Below are 18,146 nucleotides of genomic sequence, written 5' to 3' on the forward strand. Positions count from 1 at the left end.
GTTGTAATGGTAATGCTTTCCCTTTAATAGATTACTTTTATGGTCAGATCCTGAGGTTACAGGCCAGTTTCAGGTTCACAACATTCCCTGTCCTGTCCCGTCAGTGCTGTCATAGGAACCTTCAGTGAACTCAAACAAATGTCCCCATGTCTGCTGCTATTCAAGCCAGGATGTGGCTATTCCTGCATCTGGTCACCTGATCCACGCAAGCTCTCCAGGAAAAACCTAACAAAGGGGTGTTCCATTTTTTTTTTTTGTTATATGTAATCAATTATTTTTTTTACAATTTTTTAAATACACATTTAAAATTCTGCTTTTATACACAAAACGCATGTAGCAGTATTTGTCCGGCCAATTCTCTGCATATTTGCAGGGTTTCGGCCAGATCTCCGTTGGAGCCCATTATAGTTTATAGGGTCGGACGGCATTCTGGCAGCATCCGGCAGTGACAGATCTGACAGGCTGTTCTCTGAAACTAGTCTTACTCACTTATTCCAGTGGATAGGTTTCTAGTACAGTACCACCTTTGATTTTCACAGAGTAAGGGTCTATTCACACGTCCGTTTTTTCTTTCCTGATCTGTTCTGTTTTTTGCTGAACAGATCTGGACCAGATCTGGACCCATTCATTTTCAATGGGTCCTGAAAAAAAAAAAAATCAGACATTGTGCTGTCCGTTTTTTTTCAGGACACATTGAAAATGAATGGGTCCAGATCTGTTCAGCAAAAAACGGAACAGATCAGGAAAGAAAAAACGGACGTGTGAATAGACCCTAAGGCTACATGCACACGACCAGCGTGTGTTCTGCGGTCCACAAATCGCTGATCTGCAAACCACGGAAGGCATCCGTGCGCGTTCTGCAATTTGCACGGAGGGCCTTTAATATAACTGCCTATTCTTGTCCAATTCTTGTCCGCGCTTCGCGGACAAGAATAGGACATTTTTTTTTTTTTTTTTTTTTTGCGGGGCCATGGAATGGAGCAACAGATGCGGACAGCACTGAGTGCTGTCTGCATCTTTTGCGTCCCTATTGAAGTGAATGGGTCCGCATCTGAGCAGCCAAAACTGCGGCTCGGATGCGGTCCAAAACGGCCGTGTGCATGAGGCCTAAACCTGTTGAGCCTGTTTAATTTCTGTATCAAGTCTACTACACCCAAACTCAGCTGAAGGCCATGGGCAGGGCACAGCACCCTACATTAGTCTTACATTTATGAGCCATACACCAGAGCCAAGCAGTCTTACTAAGGAAAAACAAGTCTGTAAACCAACCCAACATGCTTTATAGGTCTGCAATTGAAAGCACAGGCAAGAACACTTTAAAAAAATGTTCTTGTAAGTAACTTACAGCTCATCTCGTTGCCTCTGTGACAGGACCATGATGAATTCAGTCCCAGAAACAATACAGTGGTGGAGACCTTCAGGAGTTCACTAATCCTAAGGAACTCCGAGTCTACGATGAATATGGCCACAGAGTGGCTTCAGCTGCAAGAAACCACAAGAGGACTCCCAAAGAAAACTTGAGTCATTCAACGCGGCAGGTTCATTCCACCTAGAAAACAAAACAGAAGTCTTAAGCACAAAGAAACTTCTTGGATCACAAATTTTAAAGAAAACATGTGTCGTCTAGGATACATAGCTGTGCAATGGAAATGCAGAAATTTTCTAGTGTGATGACACGGGTGTGCATCGGTTGTCGCTGTTCATATCCCTGCCAGGACATTCCAGCAGGGATACGTCACTTCACAGTGAGAACAGCATTGCATCCCCTGCCGTAAGGGCTGCCCAAAGAGGACAGAAAATTTAAAAGGGCCCACTATGTCAACTGGGTTAGTCAGACACTGCTTGGACCAAATGACAGATCCATCACGCCTAAGGGAAGCCATGATACCAACGTGAAGAAAGCCTCATTTAAAAGAACAGGACAGGAAGTACAGGGCCTACATGACACGGTTCTAAGGAAATACTGCTACATACTTATCAAGTGTCTGAGGAGCCCTGGGTCTGTTCATTCAAGCAGAAAAAAACAATTTTTTTTAGTTTACACTAAAGTTTAGCAGCAAATGTTTACAATGTCATTTTTGTTACTCCACATTTAAAAGGTTGCCTATTTTTCAATTGCCTGCTGCTCCCGGCCATCTCTGAAATGGGGCTCGCAGCATAGAAGAGTTTAGGGACCTTCCCTTTAGAGAAATGGTTCTCAACCTGCAGCACATGTACCCCAAAGGATACACTCCGTAAGGTGAGGTGGCACGTGGGACTGCCCAAACACCCCGCAATGTTTCATTGGTGGTCACTAGGCCACAGTCAACTATATCTCTTCTGTGAGCACAGCAATACAGTAGAATTTTGTGGCAGGCCACAGGGGCAGATGCCTCCATCATAGTGACCGCCTGTGCCAAGATGCAGAAAGCTCACCAATGTTATTTTCCTTGGGCACCACTACTGGAACACTATAGGGAGGTCATCATTACTGGGGGCGCACAATGGGAACATTAGAACTACCGGCAGCTCCATAACGGACACTATGGGGGCTTTATTATTACTGGAGCACTGTAAGAAGGCATATTTACTACTGGGGCACAATGAGGGAACTTTAATACTACGGGGAGCAAATCTGTTCTAAAACTACTGAAGGGCAGGGTGGTGGGTATTATTACTTCTGGGAGCAATGTGCCATTAAGGGTCCATTCACACGTCCGTGGTGTATTGCGGAGCCGGCACGCTCCCCCCCCCAATAGAACTGCCTATTCTTGTCCGCACTTGCAGACAATTTTTTGCGGAGCCGCGGGCCGGAAGTTTGGGGCTGAAGCCCAGAAGTTCGGAAATGCAGATGCAGAGAGCACATAGTGTGCTCTCCGCATCACGTTCTGCCCCATTGAGAATGAATGGGTCCGCACCCATTCCTGATATTGCGGAACACGGATGCGGACGTCTGAATGGAGCCTAATACTACTATATTATGGTGGGCTCTACTACTGGAGGACTTTGGGGAACACGGGGGGCATTATTACTTCCGGGGCACAATGCAGTACAATTATTACTATTGGATTCTCTGTAGGGGGCACAGTTGCTACTAAGGGCGCTCTGGAAGGGAATCCTTACTATTGGTGGGACTATTGGAGCCACTGTAGTTCGGAGCACGCTAGCACAATATATATTATTTATTTCTGGGGGGGGGGGGGGGGGAGACACTTTATGGCACTATTACTGTCAGGGGCACCATTTGCTTATTTTGGGACACACTGTTGGGTGGATTATTCAAGTGGTCAATCTGTGAGGTACCAGCATTTTCAGGTGGAAACTGTCTCTGCAGTACTGTGGAGCACAGCAGGTAGAGTATTGTTATGGCAGGATGGGGTATTCAGAAGGCAGGGAGGATGATTGACAAGTAGGACCCTCAGATATTTCTGTGACAAACTGCAGAGACAAGATATGGCTGAAAGTCTGGTCTCAACAGACAAGGGTAAAGAACACCTATACCAGAGGAGAAGTCATTGGCTGTCAGATATATAGTGCTGAATTCTCCTGTAGCACGGAATGTAATTTAAAAAATACTTATCCATTATGGGTCCTAATGTGGTGCCCGTTTTGACAGGAAGATTAGCACTGCATGCTGCGCTATTCTTTCTGTCAAATCTGAAAGTGCAGAGACAGGTTTACAACACAGCCTAGGACAGCGGCGTGAGAATAGCCTGATTTTGTTAACCTTCAGGATTCATGTGTGGCGCATCCACACTGAAATCCGCAGGCAAATCTGTGCATCAATTGGTGCGGATTTGGTGCCGTTTCGGTGCGGATTTTGTACATTACCTACAGTGCGGATTTTCCGCATGCAAATCCGCACGCAATCCTGATCGTGTGCATTTAGCTTTACTGTTCACTTCCTTGAGGTACTCAATTCCAACTTCTTGTCACTAGGGGGCACTTGGCATTAAAAAGTCGAGAACTACTGCTCTAGTGGCACCGTATAACAACTGTATACAAGTTTTATTTTTGGATTATTAAAGTCAACACACTGACCATCCACCATCAAGTAGAAGATGAACGCACTATCTGTGGACAATGAATAAGATATCATCCACTTTCACATATCCAGTAACTAAGAAGGTTTTTGCTGACACTTGAATTTCAGGTCCTGTGTCAGCAGAATCTCAGGAGCGTTCCGTCTCATTGTGAGAAACGCCGCGCACCAGTAATCACTTCTACGTGGAATGCAAATCAACTAGATAAAGACTGGCACTTGGCATTTCTGAATTACAATTATAACCAGCTTCTAGGGGAGGGGAAGGAAAAAAAATTAAATAAAAATCAGTGTACACCACATCAATTACCTGGAGAAATGCAGGCGTTAACATTTTAAGAATATGAATGACTAAGGCTCGTTTCATACTTCGGCGAAATAGATACGGCAGACTGGTCTGGCTGGAAACAGCCTATCTGATCAGGCTTACGTCCAGCCCCGCGGAGATACAGCCACAACCCAGCAAATACGCGAGGAGCAGGTGGACGAAAACTGCTGCATGCAGCAGTAGTTGTCCGGCCTCTACACTGACCTCCATTATAGTGAATGGGGCTGGATGGAATGAAGGCAGCAGACTGCAAGGACAGAGCCGACAGGTTGTTCCCAGCTGGACCGGTCTGCCAAATTTGTTTGACAGGTGTGAAACAAGCCTTACAAGGGTTCTCCAGAATTCAGCAATTGATGGCCTATTTCTAGGATAGCCCCTTAATGTTAGATAGCAGGGGTCAGACACCACACAGCTGTAGTGGACCGAGCGGGTTATTACAGCGCTGCTCCCAGGGAAGAGATGTGCGGCCTATGCGTTGTACACCTCAGAGGGGGTCATGTTTGGCACATATGATGTCCTCTCGGTGTACACTTCAGATTAACAATTTTGGGCACATTTCTGCACGTTAAAGACAGACATAAAACTGATCACCTATTCGTGGGGGCAGTCGATAGATAAATGCTGCTAACGATAAAATGTGTATTAAGGAGCGGTACCACGAATACTGATTGGTGGGGTTTGACCACTGGGCCCCCAGCAATTACAAGAACAGCTGACCTGTGCGCCCATCCTCTGGATAAGGCCTGATGCACACGGCTGTTGTGTGTTTTGCGGTCCGCAAGTCGCGGATCCGCAAAACACGGACGGCGTCCGTGCGCGTTCTGCAATTTGCGGAACGGCACAGACAGCCTTTAATATAACTGCCTATTCTTGTCTGCAAAGTGCGGACAAGAACAGGAAATTTTTTTTTTGTTTTTTTTCGGGGCCACGGAACAGAGCAACGGATGTGGACAGCACACGGAGTGCTGTCCACATCTTTTGCGGTCCCATTAAAGTGAATGGGTCCGCATCCAAGCCGCCAAAACTGCAGCTCGGATGCGGAACAAAACAACGGCCATGTGCATGAGGCCTAAGGGATACATTTATTTCTGAGAACAGCTCTTCTTGTGGTGTAAAGATGGCACCACACGAGGCAGCCAAAATGCAAACATAAATCCTAATCTCCCACTGTATCTGTCAGGACTGTTCACATCTCCATTTTCCTCTGACAAGCTGTCCGCATTTTCTGCAGACAGTACACATACTAATTGATTTTAATGCGTGTCCACGTATCAGTATTTTTCTTTTTTACAGACCATGGGTCAGTGAAAAGATCCGAGACGTGCACCACTTTGGTCCGTTATGTGAACCAAACACACCCATTGAAGTCTATGGGTCCAGAGTCTTTCACAGACAAAATTCGCACAACATCTGGGCGACGTCCATTTTTACATGGACCCATTGACTTAATTGTCCGTGGTCCACATTTTGCGGGCAAGAATAAGACGTGTTCTACCCTTTAGTGGAATGGACACACGAATGTGGACAGCACATGGATGACATCCATGTGCAGTCTTTTTTTGCGGACTATGAGAAGAATAGGTCCTCTTGCAGTCTGGATAAAATGCAGATTGGACATGGTCGTGTGCACGAGGCCTAGCCTAGACAAAAACACTGGACAAAAACAAGCTGCTGATAGTAGGCTGTAAAGAAGTGCATGGGTCTGGGAGGAGTCTATTGCATTCTTCAGGAGGTTGTCAAATCCATTTTTTCCCCCCTAAATCCAGACAGACTTGAGAATAACGGCACATTCAACGTCACTCCACATGTAGAGCAAGGATAAACCAGCAAAACTAGGCAGATACCAGAGCCCGGGACTACAGACATGGCCACATGACTGGTGCAGTCTAACAAAATGGACAAGGGTGGACCAAATCTGTGGAGCCAGACAGGCAATGAACCTAAAAATCTGGGGCAGGCATGTAAGCCGGAGAAGTTTTGATAGTGATCAAACTAAAACTATTAAAAAGAAATAGTAAAAATGGGTACAAGGAGTCTCCTGAGGGTATGTTCAGGTTTTGATGCTCCGGCTGCCCCTAAATCCGTGTGTAAACCAGCATCCCATGCATGTGAACAAGGTTTCAGCAAACCCATTTAACAAGCTCATAGTATACATATTCCAGAGGCGGTAAATGCAGAAGTCTAGAAACCCCACGGAAATCCTTGATAGAAACTGGAGGGCACGGCCTCATGATTATGACGCAGATTTTAATCCCACCTGGAAACAGTCCCTAAAGTCTACAGTAACTCGCTGGCACCAATGTCTCACAGCAAAATAGCTGTACAAGGGTTTAAAAAAAAAAAAAAAAAAAAAAAAAATAAGCGTCACAAAACTCAACTACTGTAACAAGTGTTTAGCTAAACATGCACACAACAGAACATGGCGACAGTACTCTAGAACAGGGCTCCCCACAGACGTTGGTGGAGTACCCCTACGTAAAGCAGCCACATGGACAACCAGTCTAGTAACCAGTAGGAGCAGCAGCCGGACCCCTGATGATTAAACACAGGTGGCATATTCCCAAACTGTTCTAGAACAAAGGTCTGGAAGAGCCATTCCACTTTGACGACTCCTCTTGGCTTTGACTAGGCAGCCGGCTGGACAGCCATTGTGTAGTACAGTGTTCCTCACCTCCAGACAGGGACCAACTACCAGTCATGTTTTTAGAATTTCCTTAGTATGGAGCGGGCAAAATAGTGTCAGCAGGATTTAACACAGGTATTCATTCTGGGGATATTCTGAAATCATGAAAGGCAGGCGAGTCTGAGGACTGGAGCTGAGGGACCTCTCCCACCAATATACATCAATGTATGCAGCAGTAAAATACAATAACAGTCAATGATGGCTACCACTTTGATCTGTATGTATTTGTACAGAAACCTGTAACTAGTCATACGACAAGTCTGCACTGTGTACAGTGTATACTTTGCCTTTTCTGCCCAGTAAAACGAATGCATACATGAGCCCTTCCGTTAAAGATCAAAGTTCTTCTTTATCATATAATCACAAATGGAGAAAGTGCTAAAGATGTTTAAAGACGGCCCTTGCAATGTTCCTCTATACCACTGAGGATGCGCCTCTAGTGCCGAAATACACAGGAGTAATGATGCTGGCGGTTGGGTATTAGGTGGGTGACTACAGTGAACGGGATGGTAAGAGCCCTCTGTCACCTCCCCTTCACCTTTCTCTGTGCTACCCAAGTCTGTAAGGGCCACTTAGCCCTTTTTAACCTGTCATACGGCTGACCCAGCACTGCCATTAATTTCATAGCCTGCTTCTATGACAGAGGTTGTGGGTAGTACTGCAAGTTTCTGTAGGATTGGCCTTCAAATGTTTGCACCGTGTCCCCAGCATAGTCCACAAAAACAGCAGCTAATCAGTACTGTGTATGTAGCTCCTTTCTATGCGCAAGGAGAGCAGCAGTCTTTCATTGGCAGGGAACCAGGGGGGAAGGGGGGTGTGTTGGTGTTGGTAGACACTTGATATTTAGGTGCCATTAAACCAGGGATGCGAGACTTGCGGCCCTCCAGCTGTTGCAAATCTACAACTTCCATCATGCCCAGACAGTCTACAGCCATCAGGACATGCTAGGACTTGTAGTTTTGCAACAGATGGAAGACCACAGTTTTGACATCCATGCTCTAAACCACTAAAGTTACCTGACCTCAATGGGGCAGGGTCCAACATGAGCACTACATCTGGAAAAGAGATCATTTGTGGGATGAATGCTGCATTGAATAGAGGATAGATTATTTGCTAAATTTGGAACATCGCTTTAACCCTTTTAGATAGGGCCTACCATTCCAACACTTTCTAAAGAGAGGCAAGTATGAGAAATACCGCAGCTTCTTCCAAGGAAAAAATAAAAAATAAAAATTGCTACATTAACGCTATTAATGCCGTTCAAATCCGGGATGCTTCAGTAGTCCTTGCAAGTCCTGCAGCAATGTGGTCGCACCTCATTTACGTCTCCGCTGTAGCCAGTCACTGGCCTCAGTGGTCATGCTGCCATGTATATACTGCACGTGACCAATGACGCCAGACAGAGGCCGGTGGCAGTAGATATATGAATAACGTGTAAGAACAGCAGGGATCACTAGAGTGGTAGCATGAAATTTAACAGGTAAGGATTTATTTTTCCATAAATTGTCTGCCTATACGCCAATTCATTAAAATCCCTGGAAAAAATAAAAATTCTGAGCATTCTGAAAGTACAATGAAAAGTAAAAACAAGTGCATTTTTGGAAGTACCACATTAGGAATGTAGGAATCAATATTACAATGTCCATTACGGCGTCCATAGACTGCTGTGTACCAATAATGACATTGGAAGCATTATTACGGAGGTACTCTGTGCTGCAGTACATGACTGCATTTTCTACATCAGGATTATGCATCTTTTGAGATCCTTGCTCATTAGTCATTGCTAACCCAATTTGGTGCCAAGTCTAATGGGCTAAACACAGTGAAGAACATGTACCTTAGGTCTTATTCACATCTGCACTGAAGGCTTCGTTAGGGACCTCAAAAGCAGAATGGAGACAGGACAGAAATCACATACACCAATGGTTTATCTACCTAGACTGTTGAAAGTATCATTCATTTAGTCCCTTTACCCTAGGAGAGAAGAGAGGATACCCATGAAAGAGCATCATGTAATGGCCACAGATGCTTCAAATCACTGAATGTGCCATCAGAAAATGACCTATTGTTTAAATCCCTTTTTTCCCTTTCCCCATGACAGCACCCCAGAGAGGATCGCGTCCAGGGACAGGAAACCTACAGAATAAGAAGGTGGAGCCTCTCTTCCCCTTCACTGGTTTCCTGTCCCTGGAGTAGGAGACCTACAGTTCTTTTTCAGGTACTTACTGCCAGTCTGTGTATCCTAGGGGGTCCCTAGAGGGCTTGCGGTATCCTTCCGGGGTCTATCGCGCAGCAGGTGCAGCCTGACAGGACACTAGGAGTCCGAGGGGAGGGGGGGGGAAGGGGCGAGAATAGGATGCAGACCAATACATGTCAATGGGTGCGCAAAAATTGCAGACAGCACACCATGTATCAGTGTGTCCATTCCGTAGCTCCACAAAAAAAATAAAAGAAATAGATGTCCTATTCTTGGATGGCATACGGATGTCCTCCGTTTTTTGCGGATACGGAATTTGTGGGCCGCAAAACACATACGGTCGTGTGCATGTAGCCTAAGCTCATTTTCTGCCCCATAAGCAGGCTTTCCTTGCTGTCACCAGCTATTATAGAAGACAAGACACAAGAATCTGCCGAGAGATTGTAGCACCGGTTCCAGTACTTAGGACACCGTTTTTTTCTGGGCGAGTTATATTGCAGTGTCATTTTTTCTCACTATAGGTTTTTTGTATGATTGTATTTTAGTGTAAACATAAGAAAATGCTGACTAAAAAGAAAGAATGTGCCTTATGTAGGACAACTCTTTCATTGTCATGTGACAAAAACTTATGTCTGCACTGTATTGACAAAAAGGTTACAGAACCAGATAGGAGGGCATTTATTTCCAAAACCTTTAAAACGTAAATATCCCTATGAAGAAGAGACTTCATCTTCTTGGGGCAAGACTCCCAAGATAGATGTGGCAATTTCTAAGGTTTCTAAAAAAAAAAAATAATCATCTCTTCTCTTTGAGGGCACGGGTGTTTTTAGGTACCCTTTGAATAAGAAGGCTGAGTAGGTCCTAAAGGGTGCTTGGGAAGTGACCACTTCCTCATTTCGTCCCAACATAGCGGCCACGGTATCAGCTAGAACCTTCGCTTTCTGGCTGCAACAATTAGAGGTTCAGTTGAAGGAGAGTAGGGAGCAAATTTTATCTTCCCTGCCCACCTTACAAGAAATCTGCTGACCTTCTGGCAGGTGCCTCAGTAGATGCGGTTAGGCTTGGCACTCAGGCTTCATATCTTACCAACTCCGCTCATAGAGCTGTTTGGCTTAAGGATTGGAGTGGAGGAGATGTGGCCTGAATTTCTTTTTGGCCCAGATATAGATGATTTGTTAGAGAAGGCAGCAGATAGGAAGAAAAGATTCCCACCCCACCCAACCCTTCCGCATTTTCTTCTTTTAGGCCTAGACTATCCTTTTGGTCCTCAAAGAAATATAGGTAGGAGGCAGTTTAGCGATAAAGACCAGATATATAGGTCCAGAAAATTTGCAGGGAAAGGTTTCCTCTTTGGAAACTCTTCCTAGTCAAATAAAAAAAAAAAAAAAAACACAGTCCCAACAATGACGCCAAGCCAAAGGTGGGAGGAAGACTAAGGCTTTTCCTCTCCGCTTGGGAAAAGCTAGCAGGGCTATGGGTCTTGGAAGTTATCACAGCCTCAAACCAGAATTTCGCACCTTACTTCCTCAAAGATTTGTAACTACAAAAAAATGGTGCTATATTTAAAAAGGTCCTTCCCCATAATAAAGGGGATTCAAAAATTGCTACACAAAGAGGTCTTAATTCCTATCGCTCACAAGGAACAAATCAGAAGGCTATTTCTCCCCTCTCTTTTTAGTTCCAAAGCCGGATGGCTCTTTCAGGACCATTATCAATCTGAGGAAATTAAACAAATTTCTAGTGTTCAGGAAATTCAAGATGGAAACTATGAAAACTACAATAGATCTTAAAGCCTATTTTCACATCCCAATACACCCGAAGTTCCAGCAGTTTCTCAAAGTTGCAGTTTTTATGGAGGGTCATCTACAGCAATTCCAATTTCAGGCAATACATTTTGGTCTGTCCATGGCCCAAGGATCTTTACCAAAGTGGTAGCAGAAATATTGTCCTTCATAAGACTAAAAAAAACGTGATGTTAATACCGTATCTGGACGACTTTTTAATTGCAAAATCCCATTGCAGGGAAGCAGTTCAGATGGTTGTAAACACTTTTCAGGAATTGGGTTGGATTGTCAACGACAAAGTCCAGATCAAAGCCGGAAGAGTCAGCTTTCTTGGCCTAATTCTAGACTCCAAATCTCAGAAGGCATTTTTGCCGGAGGAAAAGATAAGCAAAAATTTCAGTCAAATAAATCCTTAGCATCTCCCACTCTGTTCGGAAAGCGATATCGGTCCTGGGGTATGTAGTATCCTGCATTCCAGCTGTCGAATGGGCTCAACTGCATTCTTGACAATTACAGATGGAAGTATTGACGGCCATCAAAAAAGTAGAGGTCAGGCTGCAAATCTCAAAAACGACTATGAGAAGTCCAGCCTGGTGGAAGGACAGACAAAATTTGATACAGGGTGTCCCAAGGACCTATCCGGAGCTGATGGTGACACTTCGTAGGAGTAAAAAAAACGGTGATGATCTCTATGCTAGGGCATGGAGGAAATTTATAGAATTTTGTAAAATGACTCCTGACAATCTGCCTGATTTTGTACATACTTCCCATATTCTAGAATTTCTTCAAAAAGGGCTGAATTTAGGATTAGCTAAAAGTACATTAAAAGGTGCAGGTTTCGGCCCTTTCGGTGCTTTTTGAGAAAAACTTTGCCTCTAAACCTTGGGTAGTAAGCAGTGGATAGGATTGCTCTAGTTTATACCCCAAAAGTTCCTTCTTGGGATTTGGATTTAAAAGCTCACCATTTGAGTCCATTGAGTCGTCTAATAACAAACATCTTACCTATAAAATGACTTTGGTAGCACTAACCACAGCCAGGAGGGTTAGCGAGTTGCATGCCATTTCCAAAAATCCTCCCTTCACTACTATTCTGGAGGACAGAGTCGTTATCCAACCTGCCCCGGCCTTCTTACCTAAAGTCTCTTCCTAATTTCATAGGTCACAGAAACATAGAATGTGTCGGCAGATAAGAACCATTTGGCCCATCTAGTCTGCCCAATATACTGAATACTATGAATAGCCCTTGGTCCCATCTTATATGAAGGATGGCCTTATGCCTATCCCAGGCATGCTTAAACTCCTTCACGGATTCGTTCAGATAATGCAACCATCTGCATCCGTTCAGAACGGATCCGTTTGTATTATCTTTAACATAGCCAATGGAGGACGGATCAGTTTTCTATTGTGCCAGAATGTGTCAGTGAAAACGGATCCGTCCCCAACTTGCATGTCAGGTCGGATCTGTTTGGCTCAGTTTTGTCAGACTGACACCAAAACGCTGTAAGCAGTTTTTTAGTGTCCGCCTCCAAAGCTAAATGGAGACGGAACAGAGGCAAACTGAGGCATTCTGAGCAGATCTTTTTCCATTCAAAATGCATTAGGGCAAAACTGATCCGTTTTGGACCGCTTGTGAGAGCCCTGAACGGATCTCAGAAACAGAGAGCCAAAACGCCAGTGTGAACGTAGCCTTACCGGTAATCAGATTTTCCAGACCCAACGACAGCACCCTTCCTTATTCCCTCCCTGGGAACTTCCTTTTATTCCTTCTTATAAGCACTGCGGGTGGCAAAAAATAAAAAATGTTGGTTGATTGGTATATGATAAACTTGATTAACTAGGGTAGGAGTCTTTCTTTCTCTGAAATCCACTTAAGGGGAAGAGAGGCTCTGCCTTTTATTCTGTAGGTTCACTATCCCTGGGGGCAGATCCTCCCTCTCTGTGGTGCTGTCGTGGGATCTGGAAAATCTGATTAACGGTAAGTATATTAATTTTAATTTATTTTTTCCCCCCATGTCACTGTAAAAAAAAAACACAAACAAAAATCCTCACGTTTTCACACACTGGCCACTAGACCTAAAATATGTTAAGATGGGGGTCACATGCACTGCTGCAGCCAATGACTGGCTAATAAGAGTGACGTGTCCCCCTAGTGACACATGACAGCAGTAACAGGCCACTTGGGGGTACCACCCCCGCTGAGGTCAAAGCCCCATTCGTGCAAGAGTTGACAGATGGGGGCATCAAAAATGAAAATGCATGCAATATCCTTGGGATATGAACACTAAGCTAATGCACCCGCAGTGTGCACATATCAAGCGGCCAATAACAGGAGACCATTAGATTTTTGGCCTGTAAAGCAACACCATATTGTTATCCTGCTGAGGAATAGCTTTACAATCATGCTCCTGTCAAGTGTCCATATTAGCACTATGTACAAAGGAACTATAAAACAAAGCACTGAAGAGAGGTGATTGATAGGAAACGGACATCTCGGACCCCCACCGATCAGCAGTATGAAGAGGCCCATCAGTGTTTACACAGGCGCAGAGGCTTGTCCTTATGGGCAGCTGTACCTGGTACTGGAGCCCCTGTGCAAACAATCAAAGGAAAGCTCCTTCAGTGCTTAAAGGGGTTGTGTCACTTCAGTCAATAGCATTTTATCATGCAGAGAAAGTTAAAGGGGTTTTCCGGGATTGGGGACATTGGTGCAATCGTACTAGAGTGACAGACATATTTCACACATGCATGTCCTACCTTTGGCACACATTTCTGAAGTCCCGTTTTGATACAACAAAATTATAACTACTGCCTAAGCGTACTGCCACAGTCCCAGCCAAAAGAGGCCGGCACCTTTTCCTATAGTGTGCAAGCAAAGGCACCACTGCTGGCATATTGTCTACATGATAAATGCCATTTACTGTAAGGAGACAACCCCTTTAAGTTCAGAATTTTTTAAGGAAAAAAAAAATGATTTTTTTATATGATTGATACTGAAAGGCACCAAGTTAGTCTACTTTCACACTGGCGTTTTGGCTTTCCGTTTGCGAGATCCGTTCAGGACTCTCACAAGCGGTCCAAAACATATCAATTTTGCCCTAATGCATTCTGAATGGAAAGGATCCGCTTAGAATGCCTCCGTTCCGCTTTGGAGGTGGACACCAAAATGCTGCTTGCACACTAGAAAACTGATCCGTCCTCCATTGACTTTCAATGGTGTTCAAGACGGATCCGTCAGGGCTATGTTACAGATAATACAAATGGATCCGTTCTGAACGGATGCAGGCGGTTGTATAATCTGAAAGGATCCGTCTGTGCAGATCCATGACGGATTGGCACCAATAGAGAGTGTGAAAGTAGCCTTACTTATAATTTTTATAGTGTCTAAAAATAAACTCATTCATAAAGACAGATGTGAAACATTAGCCCTACATATTCAAGCACTATGCAGGTATAACAAAGGCTGCAGATTGACTTCAGTTAAAGAGGTTCTGCACTTTGTTTTAAAGGGATTCTGTCACCTCCCCTAAGCCAAAAAACGATTTTAAAGCAGCCATGAAGCACAGCTTACCTGGATTAGGCTGTGCTCTTTTATCTTGAAATCCGTCCAGCAGTTACTGCAAAAAACGACTTTGATTGATATGTAAATGTGTCCTGAAGGTGCCCAGAGGGGCGTTTTTTTCTTCTTAGAGAGCCCAGTACCGCCCCTCTTTCAGTGCCCAGCCCGCCTTCCTTGTACTGTCTAACCGCCGCCCCCAGCCTGCCACAGCCTCTCCTCCCTCTCCTCCCCCTCCCTCACGCCGAACGAAGTCTCGCACAGGCGCAGTACCCACTGAGGGCTGCGCCTGTGCGATCAGCAGGAGACAGAGGGCAGGAGCTTCATCTTCGTCACTGGGCATGCGCCGAGCCCAGTGACGTCCGATGCTCGCTCTTCCCTGCTGACTGAGGGAAGAGCGAGCATCGGACGTCACTGGGCTCGGCGCATGCCCAGTGACGAAGATGAAGCTGCTGCCCTCAGTCTCCTGCTGATCGCACAGGCGCAGCCCTCAGTGGGTACTGCGCCTGTGCGAGACTTCGTTCGGCGTGAGGGAGGGGGAGGAGAGGGAGGAGAGGCTGTGGCAGGCTGAGGGCGGCGGTTAGACAGTACAAGGAAGGCGGGCTGGGCACTGAAAGAGGGGCGGTACTGGGCTCTCTAAGAAGAACAAAACGCCCCTCTGGGCACCTTCAGGACACATTTACATATCAATCAAAGTCGTTTTTTGCAGTAACTGCTGGACGGATTTCAAGATAAAAGAGCACAGCCTAATCCAGGTAAGCTGTGCTTCATGGCTGCTTTAAAATCGTTTTTTGGCTTAGGGGAGGTGACAGAATCCCTTTAACTGATGATCTATCCTCTGGATAGATCATCAGCTTCTGATCAGCGGGGGTCCGACACCCGGGACCCCTGCCGATCAGCTGTTTGAGAAGGCAGCAGCGCTCCAGTAGCGTCGCGGCCTTCTTACTGTTCACCGCCAGCCCACTGACGTCACGACTAGTATTAACTAGCGTGGGCGGGGCCAACCTCCATTCAAGTGAACAGAGCTTAGCCCTGCCCACGCTAGTTGATACTAGTCGTGACGTCACTGGGCTAGCGGTAAACAGTGATAAGGCCGCAGCGCTCCTGAAGTGCCGCTGCCTTCTCAAACAGCTGATCGGCGGGGGTCCCGGGTGTCGGACCCCCGCCGATCAGAAGCTGATGATCTATCCAGAGGATAGATCATCAGTTAAAACAAAGTGAAGAACCCCTTTAAAGTTACATGGGTAAATGACACAAAAGTTGTCCTGTGTGCAGATGTGACCAGATGAGCCGACATCTCCTGCCGGTAATGCTCTCCGGCCTCCCATCTGCTTTGTATGCTTGGAAGGAGCTGGCGCTGCAGGCAGTCCGACTACAGCTCTGAAACCAGCCGAGCAAAATACAACTACAATAGCCAGGACTCAAGAAAAGTAGTATGAAGTGCATGGTGTCTTAGGGTAGGGCAGCAAACATAAGAATACCTCTAGGGCACCAACTAATCCTTGGGCCTCATGAAAACCCTCTTGGCACAGGTGTCCGATCTCTCACGTTTCTAGCAACAACAAAAAAAGGGAAGTCTGGCTGCAAAGCAATAAATCCACATTCAACTAGTAATGCAGCGGAAGCCAACAGCTGTCCAAGCGTCCTAGTGACTAAGCACTGATCTACCAGCCAAACTGCATCACTGTGATCACCATACACCTCTGCAGACTTCAGTGGGCTCCGCGAGTGTATCCCAACTGTCCTGCCAGGGGGAAGGTGGACTGGGCGTTGTACACAAAACAAACCTCCTCTGTGTTGCCCACATCTTTATGTCCATTCTGCAAATGTACTATCCTAGTCCACATTGCGGATGAGAACAGCCATTTCTATCAATGGGAAAAAGAAGAAAGCAGAAAGCACGTGTATTGTGTACAGTGCAATACAGGTAGAGTCGTGTACATAAGGGCAAGCTTAGAGGGGAATCAGCCAAAGTGCTCATGCACATAACTATATTCTGGCTGTGAAATGGGGCCATAATTCAGTTTTCACAGACTTCTGAGGCTCTCTGTACACTTCTGGTATACATACTGAATGTCCTGGTAGTCACAGGAGAGTCTCCCTCTACGCTTAAGAACACTTTCTTAGGAGCCCAGAGGGAGGATTGCCAAGGAGGCACATTTTAACCGCTATATTGAGCGGATCCAAAAATGCAGTTCAGACCAATGATTAAAACCTACTGAGATACAAGAGTCTAGTAACCCTAATGCATACGTCCCTATGACAGGTCTGTACAAGGTGTACAGAACACAAAGGGTTGACGCGAGGGGAGCTGCGGGATACCAGACATGTCTGCTCAAAACATGTGGGTTCAATAAAGGGACCTACTTATAAACACCTCTTTATACATTAACCCGGGGGTTATTCTACAGAGCGGTGTGCCTCATATGTTTTATGGGTGGTGTGTGAACACCCAGAGAAACCTGATGTAAACCCAGGTAGGGCGCACAAAGGGTGAACTAAATTGAGAGGACTGGTTCTTTGTGGAGCTTTTAAGACTACTTTCACATTCGCGTTTGGTGCGGATCCGTCATGGATCTGCACAGACGGATCCACACAGATAATACAACCGTCTGCATCCATTCTGAACGGATCCGTTTGTATTATCTTTAACATAGCCAAGACGGATCAGTCATGAACACCATTCAATGGAGGACGGATCCATTTTCTATTGTGACAGATTGTGTCAGTGAAAACAGATCCGTCCCTATTGACTTGCATTGTGTTCCAGGACGGATCCATTTGGCTCAGTTTCATCAGACGGACACTAAAATGCTGCAAGCGGAATGGAGACTGATCCTTTTCAATTCAGAATGCATACTGATCCGTTTGGACCGCTTGTGAGAGCCCTGAACGGATCTCACAAACTGAAACAAAAATGCCAGTATGAAAGTAGACTAAGTAGTGTAAATGTGAATTTTTTTTCTAACAGATTCCAATCCTGCAAGTGCACTGGAGGCGGAGCTTCGCTGTGAAGTGCCCTCTGCTTTCAGTGACCGCTGTAGTGGTCTCCTGGCTGGATGCTACAGCTCTCTCAGTACAGCTCAATGCAGAGAGCACACTTCAGTGAGGCTCCGCCCTAGGCACTTGTAAGAGCAGAATCTGTCAGAATATAACTTCATATTCACACTGCTCCTGATAAGAAAAGCTCCACAAAAAGTATGTTTGTCCTGCTGTCCCCTGCCCCCATCTACTGCAGGTAGGAATTTTAATCCCATCACAAGTAACAGATGTATGACAACTGACACAAACCGAGTACAACTGATGCTCAAAAGAAAAAATGATAATCTTTTTTCTGGGGGGGGGGCGGGCTACGGAAATGCACATGAGGACATCACACTGTGTGCTGTCCGCATCTATTCCTGCCCCATAGAGAATGAATGGGTCGACACCAACAATTTGAGGAACGAATGCGGACTCATTCTGCGGACGTGTGAATGGACCCCAACACCAAGACATTAGAAACTAGAACGTGTGCAATGCTGTGCGCTCTTATTCAGTGGAGGCTGCTGGTGAACAGGTCCCGTGCCCCTCTATCAGC

General features: G+C 45.5%; 1 protein-coding gene across 1 annotated transcript in view; it reads right to left on the reverse strand.

Annotated features, from left to right (window-relative positions):
- The window catches only part of PAFAH1B1 (platelet activating factor acetylhydrolase 1b regulatory subunit 1), a 62,249-nt gene that overhangs the window by 31,608 nt on the left and 12,495 nt on the right, over positions 1–18,146 (reverse strand). Inside the window, exon 2 of the mRNA XM_044283844.1 lies at positions 1,346–1,549. Coding sequence (XP_044139779.1) covers positions 1,346–1,377 — 32 coding nt within the window. The 5' untranslated portion in view covers positions 1,378–1,549. The remainder of the gene's footprint in view (positions 1–1,345; positions 1,550–18,146) is intronic.

This window comes from Bufo gargarizans, chromosome 3, assembly GCF_014858855.1.
Source record: "Bufo gargarizans isolate SCDJY-AF-19 chromosome 3, ASM1485885v1, whole genome shotgun sequence".
Classification (NCBI taxonomy): Eukaryota; Metazoa; Chordata; class Amphibia; order Anura; family Bufonidae; genus Bufo; species Bufo gargarizans.